Source organism: Pundamilia nyererei, unplaced genomic scaffold (genome assembly GCF_000239375.1).
Source record: "Pundamilia nyererei isolate P.nyererei 1_Seehausen unplaced genomic scaffold, PunNye1.0 scaffold00113, whole genome shotgun sequence".
NCBI lineage: Eukaryota > Metazoa > Chordata > Actinopteri > Cichliformes > Cichlidae > Pundamilia > Pundamilia nyererei.
Genome location: NW_005187514.1, coordinates 887,188 through 905,796, shown reverse-complemented (window position 1 = coordinate 905,796; position 18,609 = coordinate 887,188). Strand labels below are relative to the sequence as shown.

The 18,609-nt window shown below is 40.9% G+C and overlaps 1 protein-coding gene across 2 annotated transcripts in view; it reads left to right on the top strand.

The window, feature by feature from the left end:
• Positions 1 to 18,609, top strand: part of fbxl17 (F-box and leucine-rich repeat protein 17) — a 217,911-nt gene that overhangs the window by 124,485 nt on the left and 74,817 nt on the right. Inside the window, exon 9 of one of the 2 annotated variants that reach the window (XM_013913073.1) lies at positions 813 to 860. The exons of the other annotated variant lie outside the window; for it this stretch is intronic. Within the exon in view, the coding sequence (XP_013768527.1) occupies positions 813 to 860 (48 nt within the window). The remainder of the gene's footprint in view (positions 1 to 812; positions 861 to 18,609) is intronic. 2 annotated transcript variants of the gene reach the window in all.

Sequence of the window (18,609 nt, the reverse complement as noted above, 5' to 3'; positions counted from 1 at the left end):
CCTCTGCCCAGCAGCATCATAATGTAAAACAAATTCGAACAAAGCCTTGTGAAATTGAAATAAGCCTCTTTCGGCATCAGCCTTGGAATTAGTTTATTAGGCTCTAAAAGGGGCCTCGAAAGACTTAAAACCCCATTTTCACAGGGAAATTAGTTTTCAGAGAAAGATACATTGTTCACATTGGGAGATGATGAGTTGGTTTTACACAAAGGGGATTCTTTTGGCTGGGACTTCTATCAGATCAAGTCACCACAGGTAGTGGTGTGTTAGATGCTTTTTTTTGTTTGTTTTGTTTGTCCGGATTAGTTTGCAGATAAAGCCGAGAATAAACAGCGCTTTGTGTGTTTAGACTAATTCCCTTTGCTATCTAAACTTGGGATTTTGTGAGGTTAAACTAGCTGAAGTTGTCAGAAAATTTATATAGACACATTCATATATATTTTTTTCTCCCTGAAGCAAACGCGTACAAATTAAAAAGTGCCTACCTGTGTCGTTTCCCTAGTTTATAGCAGTCAGTAAGATTCATCCTGGACTCTAACTTATTTATCTATAGTGATTTCACACTGTTTACAACTTTCCCTATTGCCAGTACAATCCACAAAAACTTTAGTAATAAAGGCAGGAACTGTTTTAACATCCCGCAGTAAAAGTGTTTTTTTTTAATGCAAATTCCTGCAAATTGAAAAGCAGAACTTCAATAAGTGAATCCACACTGACGCACATAGACTATGCTTATACCTTTATTTACATGTTAACACTAGTAAATTAATGAATTCTCACATCCTGCGGTTTTTGTTGTGTTTTTATTGAAGGAGATGGATGGATGGTCGCAAACATGACAGAGGAAGGAATGGAAATTGGTGAGAGTAATGAGCAGTGATGGACAGATGGAGCGATAAGGATGGAGGGGAAGGCAGAGAAGCTTTTTAGGTGGATAGACAGATGGAAGAATTGATGGATGGAAGAATGCAAATTAATGGGTTTCTGAAGCATTTAGGCCCGTGTTCACAGTGAGAAAGGACTTTTAAAGGAAGGTAAAAAAAAAAGGAGGAAGGACACCATTTCTGGACCCCAGCAAGCGCTTAGTGGATCCTCTCTTTCACCATTGAATAAACTCCACAGGTGAATAACAAAGAGCGCCTGATGGCCATGCATTCATCCTACGCTTTTAGTCATACACTTAAATGTTATTACCTATCAGAATAAAGTGAATTATTAATGCTGGAAAAGGTTTCTCTATTAAGTACAAATGTGTTTGGTATGTTTTCTTGTGTTTTGTCCTATTTTTATCTGTGTTTTCAGGGTTTGTCTTCTTTCAATTGTCCTTAATTGACCAAGATTTTTGCCTCAGCTGCTAACAAGAAAAGTTCCCTCTTCTTTACTTGCACTTGCCAATTAAAGTGTCTCAGAGTCTGATGATGATTCCGATAAGAGCGGTGAAACTGCGGGAGTGTGGCACCCGAAGATGTATTACTGATGGGCAGATTGTGAAAGTGATTGAAAGGAGGATTTGGAGTGAATTACAGCCACGGTAGCTGGCAGTGCCGATCGTGTCCTTGAGATGAGACGGCGTGATGCGGACCGCAAGGTGTGGCCGTGTGACATTAATTCACACATTACCATATCTGCCACACACATCTCATGCGGGAAGACATCTGTCCACCCTAGCTGTGTGTAAGATAGAAGTATAGGCAAACATTCATTCATGCGCTGACACACTCGCGCGCAGAGGTGTGGACCAGTGCCATCACAACTCTTCCTCTGCTCACAGTTGACCCGCTCCCTGAAAGACAAGTGGTATTGACAGAAGTGTGTAGTTAGGGATGTAGCAGCAGTGTGCCTTTGTGCGCGCTTGCGTTCGGTGTGCAAAAAGTGGGTGTATCTGCCAGCGATAGGGGCCACACTCCCAGTTGTCATTTTATAACAGCTTGTAGACAAACTCATTACATCCAACACCTGCTCTCATCATGTACACCGAGGACGCGCAAGTGTGTGTGGGAAGCATGCGTGCAAGTCAAGTGTATGAATTCTCTATAATTTAGCTGCAGTCATCTATGTTTGAGTCTTCTTTGGCAGCAACTTGAAGTGACAGCTATTTTGTGCCTTTTAGAGATTGTTGATGTTTGAACCATCTTCTTCTGCAGCTTTGCTCAGTGAACAAGGGGCATCTTGTTCATATTTCCCTCTTCTTCGCGTTTTACTTTGCGCGTCTGAGTTGCAAATTAGGAGCAGCAACTACACGAGTAACTGTCTTTTCCTAAGTGAATGCAGAACAAGGTCTCACACTGAGAAAAATTGCAGTTAACTTACAAAGAAGACAGACTGCCAGCTTCTGAGAGCTTTCTTGAGAAGTGGAGATGATGAAACGATGACACCCAACTTCAGCTGATCCTCCAGACCTCTTTTGTTGTCTTTATTTTGCCTGAGTTTTCGTCATTTAAACACAAATTACTAGTGAACAATTCTCATAGATTTTCTTTTTTTTTTCTTTTCTTTTCTTTTTATAGCTGTGACAGAGTCATGAGGTTATTCACAAATTGGCATAACCCACATTCAGGCGTGCATCAGTCTGCAGCCAGATATTTATCCATTTATACGAAGATTTTGGCAGTGACTGCATGTGATGGATGAATATAAAGTGTCCCTGCTCTGAGCTGTGGTGCAGGTAAACCTACCTTTACATACAGTAAGCCAGTAATCCAGACACATTTTTTCATTTAAGCTAATACATTTTGGGCAGATCAGCTGAAATTGAACATTCTTTTTTTTGTTTTAATTAATTTGTGAGATATTTGTTAGATATTACAACCGGAGCAATGGGAGATTTTGAGAGTGTTTGTATTTGTTGAGCCACTGGAAGGCTTTAATAACATATTAAAGTGTAGCCATTACCCTTTTTTGTTGTCAGATCATACAAAATAAATTTTAAAAAGACATTGCTTTTATTTTTTTCCCAAATAAAGTGTGTGGAAAGTGGAGGAGATGGGCAGTACAGGTTGCTACTGTACTCTTAATGTAGCCAAGCCTTCCCTATAATCCCTAAAAGTTGACAGGGGGATTAGAGGGATAATCCTCATGTCTTTTCTTTTCCACCATCCTCACTACTGTTACCTTTCTTCTCATTTTCTCCCCCTTACTGTTCCGTCGCGACAAGATGCAGACAAGACAGCGCTAAAGAGAGAATCAGCACAAGAATTAGTGTGTCTGTGTCTGTGTGTGTGCGCGCATATGTGAAATGAAGTCCAGTGGGAGAATCCGAGAGGCTGAGAATAATTAGCTCCAGCCTAATGCCAGGTCAGCCTTTTGTAGCGTTCGTCTAGATACCGAGTTTATGCATACAGTGCGTGTGTGTAGGTGTGTTTCTCAATGTATGCTCATCCTTGCATGGGCATGCCCTATTCTAAACTGTTTACACTGAGGTGAACGCTGGCAGACAACATTGTGGTTATAGAGTTTATTCTTTCCCACTGCCCTTGACCAGTCTCTTAACACAGAGAGCAGAAAGATAAGAGAGGATTTACACACAATACTGAAGCCATTAGCGTCTGGCTTTTCTCCCCCTCTTTCGCTCTCTCTGGGGTTTGTTTAGTGTTATCAGATCCACTGGGATGTGTGGATGGCAGATTGAATGTCCACAGCCATGGAAAAGGCCAAAGATGTCTAACCTCCCATTCACACACTGCTATCCTCATCAACAGAGGGCCCTTTGTCCCACAGCAGTCAACGAGATGGACAGTACAAGATAATTGCATTTGGACAATAACCGTCTCCTCTGTTTGTTTGAATGCGTACAGTCTCTTTGGGATGAAACGGTAGATGAGTGCGGCTGTGCGGGAGGGAGGAGGGGTGAGTGATTCTGTTTGTTTGTCTTTGTGTGTCTCTGAATTTCTCTATCTGTATGCACGTATGAATGAATGGGCTCGATAAAAGATTTTTTGGAGCAACATCCAATGGCGAGCTGTCATCGTCTATCTCACAGGTTGAATGGTGACTGGCAGGGACTAGACAGTGAAGTCATAACTTGACTGATAAGATTCTTCAGGAGCTGCTATTGGACCCCCCTAAACCAGCAGGGAAGCCAAATGGAGCTGAATGGCAGCATCTCATTTCCTCCAATGATGTCATTTCTCTTTGATCCAGGTGCGATCTGGTGAAAAGCATGGGAACATGTGAATTTTATACAAATGTGCATGTGCGTTCGCAAATGATCCTAATTCAATATACTGAGATATTTTCAGAGTTATGTGTAAACTATAAAAAAACTATACACGTTATGTGAGGTTACCCATACTGTATGTTTATGAATAGATGGAAAGCCTGGAGTTTGTTTAACTGATATCATCTTTGTTCTCAGTGACTCTGACAATAATATCCACTTAGGCTGAAATTGTTTGTATATTGCCAAAGTTCAGGGCTATACAGTGAGCACTGTTTCACTGTTAATGGGTGTATTCAGTTTGCTTCAATTCAATTTAGTTTGCCTCAAGGCGCTTTATATTGTAAGGTAAAGACCCTACAGTAATACAGAGAAAACCCCAACAATCATATGACCCACTATGAGCAACCACTTTGCCAAAACTGGGAAGGAAAAGCTCCCTTGACAGGGATAAACCTCCAGTAGAACCAGGCTCAGGAAGGGCCGGTCATATGCCGTGACCGGTTGGGGTTAGGGGAGGAAGACAGGACAAAGACACTCTGTGGAAGAGAGCCAGAGATGAATAATTACTAATAATTAAATTCAGAGAGGTGTATAAACACCTCTTAATACTTCGTACACAGTGTTACAGAGAAATCTACGGATGATTGGATAACAGTGGAAAGGTCTGTGAGCTGAAACGATCTAGGAATGTATCACCAAATGCCGTTTCCACAGTGGCTCCCAACTTCTTTATTTGTCAGGGTTTTTTTTACCCCCACCCCTGACATTAGTTAGGGAGCTGCTGCTCATGCACCTCGCAAAGCTCAAGATGTTGTGACGACCCTTAAAAACAACTTAATCACTTCATCATTTCTCAGTAAAAAGCAGTCAGTGTTTAACGGGAAAAAAAGGAAAGCGGAAATATAATCCCCTATTACTCCTAATGGCTGAAACAGGGTTGGGCATTGGTCCTGTGCAGAGACTACGGACAGCTTTGGTTATTATTGTCTGTTCACTGTTGTGAGGCAGCATTGTCGCAAACAGCCAGTCTGTGCGCTACTCTTGCTTGTGCTGTTTTTGGGCCATCAGCTAATCAGAGAGAGTGTGAAGTTATACAACGTGCTACAACAAAACTGAGTGTTAAAAACAATTAAAAGTGTCCACTGCGGCCTCTGTGCATGTTTTTTAAGGATCTTTGATGGATTGCATGCTTTTCCCACTTGTGGTGAACTCAACTGTCGATCCTTTTCCTGTTCCAGCCCACCTATGAGCCAATCAGCATTTGACCTACGCACCTCTGACTTCTTCATATTGTCCTGGGAAAGTAGGAAATATATGCAACAGTTTACTGGAAGAGGTGGAAACATAAATTGAAATACAGTATATAAGGCAAATTTTTCTACAAATCCAGAAAGCCATCCTTTCATTGAAACATTTCTGATGACGCTACGGTGAACAAATTAAGGACAAGCTGTATTTTAGTTGATCATTTTGCAAAAACCATGCAAAAGTATTAAAGCCTGATGTATCTTATGCTTCAGTGATCTTTCCTATTTTTTTGGCTTTGTTATGTGACGCTATCCCATTCAGATAAATGCCCATTTCCTTATTAGCGATGTGTTTGTTTGTGGTCGATCGCCTAATTTAAAATTACTCTCTCAGCCTTGGTTTTAACATTCATCTGTGGGTGGTTTATAATTACTAGATTTATTCCATCCACCTCTGACACCAAATCAGATTCTAGTCCCTCCACATCAGGCCAGCTGTTGAGCATAATGTTTTAATATATGACATTTTGTCTTAGATATAATTAACACGGACAGCTATTCAGTACGGTTGCCTAATTTACTTGCTAAGACATAATAGGGAAGGGCGAGGTGGATTGTTTTGGTTTTGTAATGAATAGAGTGGTAAAGGGAAGGACGTCAGCCAATGCTGTCAATTATCACTGTTTTTTTTATGAGCCATGTTTGACAGAGAAGAATCACAGCCGGCGTCTGGATCACTTTCTCACCTGCTCCGCCTTTCCTTCCTCTGGCTTTCTCCCATTCATTCTCCAGAGGCTCATTGTGCCTCCATCTCTTGGCCTTCCCTCTTTTCTTCAAGACATCACTAACCCACACTAAATCTTCTTTATTTTTGGCTTCACCTTTTTATTCCATTGTTAATATATAAATACACTTCTTTTGTTTTATTTTTTTCCCCGTCTCCTGTCCTCTTCTTCTTCTTTTCAATACTATCTTATTTTCTTCAGAGGGTGTAGTGGGGTTGACAGGCAGTGAGCTCACAGTTGTAACCTCCCTGCCACCATGCCAGGCGAGGCGCCACTTGAGGGTTTGGCTGCAGATTGAATAGCTCCCAGAGATGTCATATCCAGACAGCCTCCCTGAATTACATTTCCTGGTCTTCCCTGCCTGGCTGCCTGCATACCTCCACCAATCAAAGCGGCCCGGAGTTGCCATGTGGCTGCCCACTCTGCTCTGCCTGTATTCTGTTTCTTTTCCTTCTTCTCTCGCTTTACCTCACCCCCCACCAGCACCCCCACTTACCATCTCTGGGGTATGTCCCTCACAGAAATTATTCCTTCACCACTTGTCGGGCAATCCAGGCACTTTGAGGCAGAACAGCAGATGGGCGATCTGATTGGCTGTCAGCTTATGTTTATTTCCTTGTTGTCAGGGTGTCAGATGAGATAAAACATTGTTCTGCTGCATTTGTCATGTTCTCTCTGTGGGGCTGATAAGAAATGAGAAAAGTTTAGGTTATAGGACATGTGGTTGAACAGATTGGGCCGCGGCTGTCAGAGGTGTTCCATTGTATAATTTTTAAAATTGATTTTTCTTTTTACTTTTGCTTGTTTTTCAATGTTAATCTTCTTTAGATATATACATAAACTTTGCTCCGTCAGCGTTCAGGAATTTTAATGATCCTGAATTTTAACTTATAATATCTTTCAGCAAAAAGCGATTATTACTTGTGTCATTGCAGGCATTAGATCACTCAAACAAACTTTGCATTAAAAGAAAAATTGGCAAAGAAAGGCATGCTTTTGCTTTTTATATATTCACACAGGAGTTGAGCTAAAAACTATAATAATCTTAGCATGTGTTTGGCTCAAGCCAGTGATCCTCACTGTGGGGTTTTTTGTTACTGTGTGTGACCTGAAAATGGGTTATGTGAGTCGGAGCTAAGAAGGAGCACACTGTGGTTTTACTACTTGCAAAGTAGAGCTCTGGCTCTTGGTTTCTTTTGATAAATTGATTAATGAGGAACAGCCTCAACTGTACGGGCTACAAACCCCATATACACGCATGACTTGTGCATGTAAATTCCAAAATAAAACACTTAAAGCATCCAGTGCCAACATCCAATTGCACCCTCTGGAATTGGATAAGGTTTGGCTTTGTAATCTAACAAACAGGTGGTGGATTAGGCATTCATACCCACACTACTGGCACACATAAACACAAACACACACACCTCAGGTGGTGGAGTGAGCTTCCATGCTGTGTGGATTTGTATCTAAGCCGAGACATAAAAGTGAACTGGCAGAATAGGAGGTGTGCCTCTCCAGCCCTCCAGTCTGCTGATTTGGGTTGAGTCTGTGTACATGTGTATTTGCACATGATTGCATAAGAAAATAATGTATTGAAGGAAGCGATTTTTTTTTTTTGCTTTGTAGTGTGCGTCTCTGTGCACAAAATTCGGATTTTCTTTCTTTTTTTATCAACCCCTTTGGCTTTTGGCAGAGCCTTTGCTCCACCCGTCCTTGAATGTTAGCTGGATACTCGTAGGTGCTGAAAAGATTTTGGATTACGGAGGATATTATGGTGGGTTGAAATATGTTAGCCTTTATGTGGGTGCATTATCACCCTGCACAATTAGGATTGTCTGAATTTACTCTGGATGACATCACATCTCATGGTGGAGGTGGTGAATGAATCACGGTCAGGGTTTATTTTATTGCTAGGTTAAAAGAGTCCACAGACACTTGCTCTTGCACGTACACACTTCCATTCACACACATATGCTCAAATATAAAATCACTTCATAATCTATGCAGCCATGTCCTGTGTGCAGACTTTATGTATCAGCATGTCTGCTGATTCTTACACAGACATGCAAACATGCTCACATGTCATTGTAATGCTTATGATGCTTGTTTATGGAGGTGGAAATTAGCATTCTCCGTGGTTGTGTCTCTCATAGGAGGGGAGGATACGGATTGTAAATCTTGTTGATCTGAGTACAATGGCTTCGTCTTGCAGTGATTGTGATACCACATCATCGCGTCTGCATGCTCACAAACTCGCACACAGTTGGTGTACCAAACCCCAGCTGCATAGCTCCCTGCGTTGCCTGTCTCCAACCCATGCTGAGTGTGTAATGAGCGGAGCTTGAGTAAGATTAAGGCAGATATTGTATGGGGTTGGAGGATTGGTTTCACTTTGAGTCTTAGTGTAGTGCCGGAGTTCACTCCAGTGCTTCTGCTGGCTGGCTGAATGACCAACAGGATCCCCACTGCTAGTCTCCTGTCATTTGTCATAGCGTTTTACTCAACACTGCTAATGTGTTTTGAGGCAAACACGCACCACTCATCAGGGGGTGTCTTTTCTTTGGAAATATGAACCCTGTTGTAAACTCTAGAGAAGTACACTGGGGTGATGCCCATGAAAGGATGAGTGACAGTAGTAAAGAGGGGAAAAATGGCAAGGATAGAAGAATGCTTTATGGTGAGGAGAAAGGAAGGTTTTAGATATGTGATGGGGTTTCCTTGCTCCCTGTGAAGGAAAACAAGAGGGTAGAAGGGGAAGGGATTGTGAGAAGAAAATGATTTTATGAGGAGGAGAAACATCAAAGAAAGTACACGGGGATAGGAGAGCAAAAAGAGAGAGGGCGAGAAGAATGGGGCAGAGAGAAAAGAGGGCTAAACAGTAACAGAAAAGTTGAAAGACAGGAGAAAAGGATGGGATGTTCAGATGAAGGGCTGGAAAGCAAGAGACCCAAGACAAAACACTCAGAGGGTGAGATGGAGAGGAAGAAAGAGCGGGCCAAGCACTGCTATCATCTGGAATCTATAGAGAATGAATGGGCAGCATGAAGAGGCTATAATCACATCCATCAACAACACTGTCTATTACAGCCTGTTCTTCTTATTCTACTTTGTCTTCCTCCCTCTGTCTCCCTAAACCACCAGCTCTGGTCAATTCTCCGGCACACTAAAAAGATCTTTGTAAAGAGAACGCTGTAATATCACTAGTTATGCAAAGAAAAAAGATTAAAGGCTGTACATCTGGCTCCCAATCCTCTTGGGCTACAAGATGTGTCATCCATCATTTTTCCATGTGACTGTAAACTTTACTGACATGATTAGAAAGACAAAGATGGATACAAAAGCAACCCAGAAGGCATAAACAAGAGTGATTAACCCCTGTGTTTGGTATTCTAAAGTACGAGGACAGAGTAAGGATTTATATACTGATTTAGGTAATATAGTGTGAAGGAAATAATAATAGCTGAAATAATTGTTGATGCTGGGAGCCCTGTCAAAATACCGGTCCAAATTCTCCCATATGGCTGTAATTGGGTTGAGATATGCTGATTTGGAATGCCAAACATGTTATTCAGATGATTATTATACTCATCAAATCATTCACACACTGTGGGTGTGGACGTTGGCATCATGGTAGATGGAGCTCCCATCAGAATAGAAAGTTATTTTTATAGGATAAAGTTGAGTTGGAACTACTTTCTACTGATTTGCAGTCCCACTTTGCTTAGTAGCCAAATCATGCCCGCGCAATGAACCCTACATAGCAGAGCCATTGGATCGCCTCAGTTGAGGGCTCATGGGTTCAGGTTCTTGACTGTAATTTGTCACCCACCTGTAAACAATCTGCCCTAGTGCACTTATCATACAAATACGTTGTGGATGGAAAGCCATAGCTTAAACCCTATACTTAGCTAGCAGTAATCCAGTGAAAGTGTTACCTGATCAAGACCATTTCAGTAAATTGACTTTGCTATCAAGCTAATAGATTGTGCTAAACGTGGCATGAGCCATGAAGAGAAAGAGATGGTGATGATCAAGAGCTGTTGCATGAGGCTGATAGGACAGCAACTTGAAGGGGGATAAACCCCATTCTTGTGCTCCTTCCCCCATAGTTGTCTGTTTCTTCCCTTCTCCTATAGCACGTAAAACTCTTCACTTTCTCTTGGCGGGGGATCAAACGGAGCGTTCTGTTGGGAAATTCATTTAGGATTCTGGCATTTTTCAGGGGGTGTTTGGGCCAATGGGCTGGCGAGCAAAGCAACATCTGTTTTCATGAATACTTAATGGCCGTGTGTCACCAGAGTCAAACGGCTGCTCTGAGAGACGCTCCCACTGTTATTACCATCATGGATATTTAGCCACCGGTTTCTCATTAGGATGTTTCTCTCTCCTGTCCCCACGGAGGGAACAATTGGATTAGCAGCTAGTTTTTACAGTATGTGGTAGAGCCCTCTCCCTATACTACAGGTTATTTTTTTTTTTTACGTGGGGGTTTTATTTGTAGTGTGACGCGTGCGTTTTATTGGTAAGAGGTGATACTTTAATATTATAACACCAAGGGAATGTGAAAGCAATTTGCGCTGTAAATCAAAGAGGACAATTCAGTGATATTATCCTGTAGGTGTAGGTGTTAGGGTGTAAAAAGAAAGCGAGAGGAATCCTCCGCCTGCTTTAGCTCGGGCAGTAGCAACTGTCAGCAAATCTGTCTGGAAACTTGTAGCTTAGAGCGAGTATAGTTTGTAAGACAGTACTGCTGCTTTTCAGCTTTCTCTTAGTTTTGCTCATCTCAGTGCAAAGATGGTGCCCTGGGTCATGGGGGTGATGATCAGGTCAATGTGAACTCTCCACAAATCAAGTCAGAGACCAAAAGTCAGGCATGAATGTTGCCAGGATGAGGCACAACTTCAGGTTCAATTTTTAAAAATTGAAGAGATACAGATTATTGTTTTGCATAATCTCCTATTTCTGTTTTGTAACTTCATTTTAGAATTATTTGGGGCTTTGTTTTCCTGGCACAACAGCAGTATTCAGCAGCAGTTGTGTGTGTGTGTGTGTGTGTGTGTGTGTGTGGTATTGATGATTGTTTTACTAGACATGTTGAAGTAGTTTCATGGACAAGCAGTGTCTCGTAAAATGATGAGGCACAGTGTATTGATGTGATCTGGCATATTTGTGGTTGTAATGCGGTTGTCATGCTCGAGCCCTCTAATGCACTCTCCTCCCTTTTTGGTGTTCTCTCTTTTCTCGTCTCCCTCTCGTTTAAGTACAGTATTATTTTGTGCGCTTTGTGATGCGCAGCCTGTCATAGCATATTCTGCTCACATTGTTCACTGTCAGTGGGAAAATAGAATGTTTTGTAAGTTTCAAGGAAAACCTACTGAACATCCTAGGTGACAGAAGTGTGCTGAATGTGTTCAAAGGATCGCAGAAGCCATTTTCACCATCGATCAGCAACCCTGTCCAGTTCGGAATCTACCGTTTCTCCTCTTCCAGAGTCTTTAGAGCAGTGTGAGTCCATTGATTAGGCTTTGTCATCTTGGTGTGTGTGCGGGTAAACCAGTGATCGTAATGAAGCTGAGTCCATCCAGCCAAGCTGCAGGAGCAGTGAGCACTAGCACCAAAAATGTAACAGTTCATTTGTTCTCAACAGGAGTCGGCTTATGAGGCAAATTCACCGTAATTAAAGCCATTTCGTGTAATTGAAGTATTCGTCTCTCTATCATAGTAGCAAGAAAATTACATACTGCAGTACGACTTGTTGGACCATTGTACAGAATTTGTTGTTGTTAAATTCAGTGGCCTTCTTGCTCTTCACCCCCACACCACCCCCCCAGTCACACATTCCCCTTCTCCTTTCCTCTTCATATCCATTAGCCTAATGAACACCCTCCAATTTCCTGCCACCATCACAAACGTGGCACACAGTATTGTTCTCTTGTCTGTGTGCGGACATATGCCTAAGTGGTGCGCACACACTCATGCATGTGTTTGTCATGTTTGCATGTGTGTTTGACAGAGAAAACGGGCAGGAAAGAATGGGTTGATAAGCTCTCATTAAAATAGGTGGCAGTAATCAAAGTGCAGAGCAATTAGCTTTGGCTGAGTTGGCGGAGGGTGTATACCGTGTGCCACTGTGTCAGGCATATTGGTAAACATCGTAATAGTTCACCTCTCTCTGCATGTGGACATGGAGCAGAAGAGTTATGATATGCAGCCCTAAGGGGCACGCTCACCTCAATTTATCAAAGTCAGACTGGCTATTTTCTTCAGAGCCTGAAACAAGATTCTGTTATTAGCTAGTGCTTATTGGTTGTATTATCTCTGCAGGAGAAATCGCATTTAATCATAGTGAAATGTTATTGTGTGCTTTTGGACAGCATTTCAAAGAAATAGGGACCTGCTTTAATGTCAGAAACAGAAAAAAAATGTTCTGACTCAGTAATTTCTATTAATATTTGAGTCAATCAAACTTTTTCTTTCAGAGATCCATAAAAACAAACAAGATGTCTCATAAAAAATAAATAAGAATACACTCAGGTTAACTTCCCACAAATGGTCAACTCTACCAGTGTTTCTACAGTAGAGACCGATAGATAACATGTTTAGCAACACAACACATAAGAGAAATCATTACATGACCAAAGTTATTGTGACCACGTGCAATGAACTAACAACCTTGTTGCCTTTGAAAGCGGTATCAGATCTGCGACCGCTGGTTGGCATCTTCAAAACAACCTTGGTGCATTAAGACGGAGTCAGTCTGCTATTAGTTTGCGATTGAATCGATCAGGTTGGCACTTACATGCAGTCTCTTTGTTATAATAGCGCAATTAACTGTGGTTAATTAACTGGCAAAAATGAAAACGTAAATTCAGAAATTCCTCCATAAATAGTGGTACTCGGAGGCCTGAAACAATATTCTGTTGCTTTTATATGGAATTATTACCAGAATGCAACCAGCAGAGTCAAGTCCCCTTTAGCCGAACCATTTTATTATAGGTGAGTTGCACTGAACAATGCACTCGATCTCGGATTGCGTTATCAATCTGTCTTCTATTATAAATTAGAAGGTAATCATTTGCAAACGTTTTCCAATGTGTGTGAGTGTAATTGCAGTCAGTCTGGATTGGACCACGATTGGTACCTGTTACCGATCAATCTATGCAATTTCCGTGGGCTCAAAAGTGGTTACCACAACTACTATTACTAACCCTACTATAAAATGCACTATCAGTGCGTTTTATAATTAAATTGATTACAATTTCATTAATTAGTAATTAATTAGCAAAAGTCCTTTAATGATAAAAAGGCTATTATTCATCTTAGCAGAGTTTAATACTGAAAGGTTTTAACCAATTTTCTCTTCTTCAAGCTGACCGAATAAATAAATAGTGTGTAGGAAAGCAGATGCATCCACTACTTTTATTCCACACAGTGACATCTATCATGGGCAACCATCTCTGTCTTAACTGATCGTCTCACACGGGCAGAGATTCACCAACCTTCTCTCACTCAGACACACAGGCAGCACGCCACTGTGTCAGCTCAGACCTGAGGCTGTAAGTGTTATCACCATCTGCCACGGGGCAGTGCTCATCTTCTCCTGGGTTATTTATTGTGTTATGGCTGCAGTGGGTTGACTGTGGAGGCAGATAGGGGCATGGCATTGCTTTACAGAACCCGGTTATTCATTTACAGGTGAGTATCTCACTTGCATGTCCTCAGGGAAACTACTTAGGTGCAAGAGAGAGGAGGAAGGAGTAGCAGAGGAAGTGTGGAAAGATGCGTGAGTGATGTCAGCCCAGTTTGGTTTCTGCTGGCAACCGAAAAGCGGCTTTAAAATACTGTTTGTGCATGTGCATCACGGAGGCCCGTCAGTGTTGGCAAGGCAACAGGCTGTCCATTTGGCTGAACTTCAAGTGAATAACTGCCACTTAACCTCACAAAGTGCTTAGTTGGCTTTTTCACTCCAGTTTCTGATGGAAATACGGACCGGTTTGTAAGTGACACTTGTTCTTGGGGATTGTTGTCCAGGAGTTTACGGTTGAGTTTATATCAAATGTCAATGAAAGTCTGATGCCGTTTTGAATTCAGTTTTATTACCCAAACTGCCAAATTGTTATTTACTCAGAGCAGGACTGTGTCTCTTTACTGTAACTTCTACCACTTACTTTGGAAACTTATTTTTTTAGCCTGTGATTACAGCTGGAGAAAATGTTTATTTAAATAGCAGGCTTCACAGCGGATAAGAGAAGACAGGGGCACAGAGGTCTTTATGTTTATCCTTTCTGTTGGTTGGCTTAAAAAGGGTGTTTTAGTCCTTGCTTTGCTTTCCCAGACAAACCAAAAAAAGCACAGGTTGTGGAGGAAAGACGAGATTCATGGGCATTTATGGCTCCAGTTATGATCCCATCGGCACATTCTTGAGCAGGCCGATGACAACCTGCTGGAATGCTCTACCGTTTTGTTGAGTCGTTTGAAAACATGATTAACTGTAGTGGAACACAATAGGAATGTGATTCTCATCACAGCAGTGGGTATGGCAGGCTAGCCTGGGAAGTCATCCAGACCCTAATTGTTGAAGCAGACTCTGATTCAGACGGCTTGAACTTACACACACGTACACCGAATGCACACAAATAGACACAATTGTATCCGCGTATCAAGTTTGAGATCAGTGTTGATCCATTAAAGGGGAGAAAAGAAAAACAAAGGAAAAGGAGTATCCAGAGACTTTGAGGAATTGTGCTAACAGATGATTCAGGTTAGCTGATGTGGATGTGCTTTTAGAAGGTTCAGATGTATCAGAAACAGAGCCTGCTGGGGTTATAAGTAAGTTGCATAAAGTAAGCACTGGCTTTCTCTCCACTTCTTGTCAAAGCAGGTGTCAGTGTTTGTAACGATAAATGTCCTGCTGGTCATTTAAAATAAAACACATGAATAAATTGTATGGGCAGCACTCAGATAAAGTGGTGTTGTTTGTGTTTTGTATTGTTTTAAGAAATGCAACACTTTGTGGTCATGGCAAATGGTTTGCATGGCTCTTAGATAGATGTAATGTTATATAATATAATGTTATATAATATATATTTTATTCTCTTAGGTTTCCACAGAGGTCAGAACAGGCTTTCATTGGAGACTGCAAAAGCTGTCAAAAATAAATAGAGATGGGCCTGGCTGTGTGAGACAGAAAGCTTTTTTTTTTAGCTTGTGGTGCAAAAACATTAAGCAGCCAGGTGTGTGTTTTTGCATTGTAGATCACGAGAGAATCGACTAATTCTAGCAGAAAACCTAAGGGATGTTACCACATGATGAGAATGATGATGAGACAAAAGGACGACATGGCAGCTGCCTTTTTAAATTGCGAAGATGCTGAGGCTTATATAGAGTTGCAATTTTGTTTTCTTTTGCACTTGATTGCAAGTGTCTGAAGAAGAAAGCATACAGTTTGGAATATTTTGCATATTTAACTAACACCTTAACACAGTCCTGTTCGATGCATTTTGACAGATATATGTATTAGTGTCTATTGTGGAAAGTAAAAGAAAGACACATGAATGTTGCTCTCTGTGTGCGCACTGCTGAGAAAAGACGGGGAGATGTGTTTTCAGTGTGTACTGATCTGCTCACTGTAAAACAGGAAAAAAAGATGTATTCATCTTCAGTAATACCAGGGCTGCAATAATACCAATATTATTACAGCGCAGGAGTATGTTGCACTCTGCTCTAAACATTAAACACATGAGACTGAGTAAAGAGCTACAGGACAGAGCCAAACTTTACTGTGCTCACAGCTTTGAGCCATCCACCTATACCTGTTTTGCTAACTTGGAGGCAACTACTGCACACATTGGGTGCAAAATACAGCATGCTTTTCGATGTTAAATTTATCATAGTTTGCACTTAATTTCATGCTGCAAACCTTAGTAACTTAGTAATGCAGTTAAGTTGGAACTCAGCTTACTTACACTGATTACAAATTGTTGGCAGATTGTTGGCAGTATGTTTGCTTTAATAAATTAGATTGCACACCTTAATTGCAAATCTTTGCCAATCACTTTGGGAGTGATTACAGCCCGTCTGAGTTGGACTGAGACAGGTTGCCTGCAACAAAGCTGTGCAGAATCATCTTGCAAACAAACTACTTGCAATGACTCACAGACAGCTAAACCTGTAGTGTGACTAAAGCCTAAGCAACAGAACAGTCTGCACATATTAAATCAGCTCTTCAAAAGCAGTGAACATTTTCAATAAAATTTGAATTGCTTCATTTTAAAATTGTTGTTGCAATTCCTCAATATGAGGTATTTGCTTACTAAGGAGCTCTTTTAAGTTATTGGATATCTTTGAACCAATTGATACTAACCCAATGAAAAAAACATTATAAAATTCTTTTGCTTTTTTTTTTTTTTTGTGCATAGAGGATTCCAGAAACTCAATGCTGCACATCGCCTGTGGAAGCAGAACCCTGCTTCCTTGCTCGTGCTTATGGATTTATTGGTGATATAAAGAAAATTTACAGCAAGAATAATTTTGCAAGAGCGTTCTCCACACAAGTATATACCATGTCTTGCCTCGCTCTCCTCCTCTTTGCTGCTCCGCCCTTCAATTTCATTAAGTCTAAAGACAGCCGTGGAAGTCTGAAGTCTTGTCTGTCACCAGTGCTACCTCCTCCTCCTCCTACTTTTTATGTTTTCAACCTCTCCCTAGACCTTCAGCTGCTTTTCTTTATACATTTGATGCTTAGTTTTTTTCTCCTTTTTTTTTTCCCTTTTTCACACTCTTCTTTGGAAAATCTGCCATTTCTATTTCCCTGCTTCTTTTGTGAGTATAGACAGCCGTGTAATTGTGGGTTGTGTGAGGAACGGGATGAGACGAGGGCTTGTATTGGTCGACACTGTGCTAGTGTACCTACCTACAGCCATTCTCCCAGCCGTGTCTTTGTTCCTGCTCCATTGTGATCGGCTAGCTAAAGAGAAACACTACACATGTTGCTTGGCTGCAAGACTGTCTGCAGTCTTTGTGATAAATATGGACCTCTGTTTCTCTCAAGTATTGTTACTATTCTTCCTCTTGCTGCCTGTCTGCTCGGATACCTCTGGCTGTGCTGCATGAAAGAAGATTAGCTTCACCTCTGAGAGACATATGCATGAACTGCACATGCGCAAACAACTCACTGTGTAATGACACACACACACACACACACACACACACACACACACACACACACACACACACACACACACACACACACACACACACAAAGTTGTCCATCACTTGCTTTATCCCCACTTTTTTTTTTTTTTTGCATCTTCTTGCTGTAGGCCCTGTGTGTATGGATATTGCCTAATAAGGTGGTTAGACTGGGTGTGTTAGAAAGTCGCCCACAGAATTCTTCACAGACAAATTACCCTATTTTAAACAAATAGAAACCAGTGGAGTGTTGAATTAAAAATGCTGCATACTTACAAAAACATGCTTTAAATTCCTAGTGAAGGATGTGACACTAATAACAGTTGTGTAACTAAAGAAACTCTATAATTTTCAGTTTGGTTTAATTTTCAGTAACTTGATGGAAACTAAGCTAACAACAGAAATACAAAATAACAAAAATTAGCGTGTGGCATAGAGACATAAATCTTAAATAAGCATTGTGGTTATCTAATTTGAGTATGACCATGGCAACATGCTCATAGGAGAGATTAAGTTTGATCAAACATTAGCCAGTATTAAGGGCTGATCTCTAGGCTTTGTCAAGGCTTAAACTCTGATTATACGACAAAACGCACAAGCATGTGCACACACATGAAATACAGTCAAAGGCCGCTTGTCCTTAGGCACAGTGCTGGTTGGCTGGCGATTTTCTAGGTGCTCCTTTGGAGTTTTCTGTTTTTAACAATAGTCAGGGCTGCAGTATGACCATATACCAGGTTATGTACAGCTTTGATGTCTTAATAAACCATTTGAATTAAACTAAAGAAAAACCTACCTCAGTGATTTGGCTTTGACTTCAAAGTCCATTTTCCTAAAATTTAGTACACTATTGATAAGATTTATTACCTCTTAAAATTCAGTTCTACTATTTTGCTTTAGTTATGAAAGTGCTTCTCTGGGATTAAAAAAAACAACAAAAACAAAACACTTCATAACACATCATAATAATTACATTTAGTCCCTGTAAATAACACCTTTAATGGGATGGATTAGAATCTTTTTATTAACGTCTTTTTTTTTTTTAGAAGTCAATACTGCTCACCCATCACACAGTAGCCTTTAAATACTAATTTTGTCTTAATTTTTTTCAGTGAGCTACGTACTGAATGCAGCTTTGCAGTGGTAGTGAGCAAGTTGGGGAAATATGGTTGAGCAAATTTAATTCCAAGATAAAAATTGCAGATACACACACACACATATATAT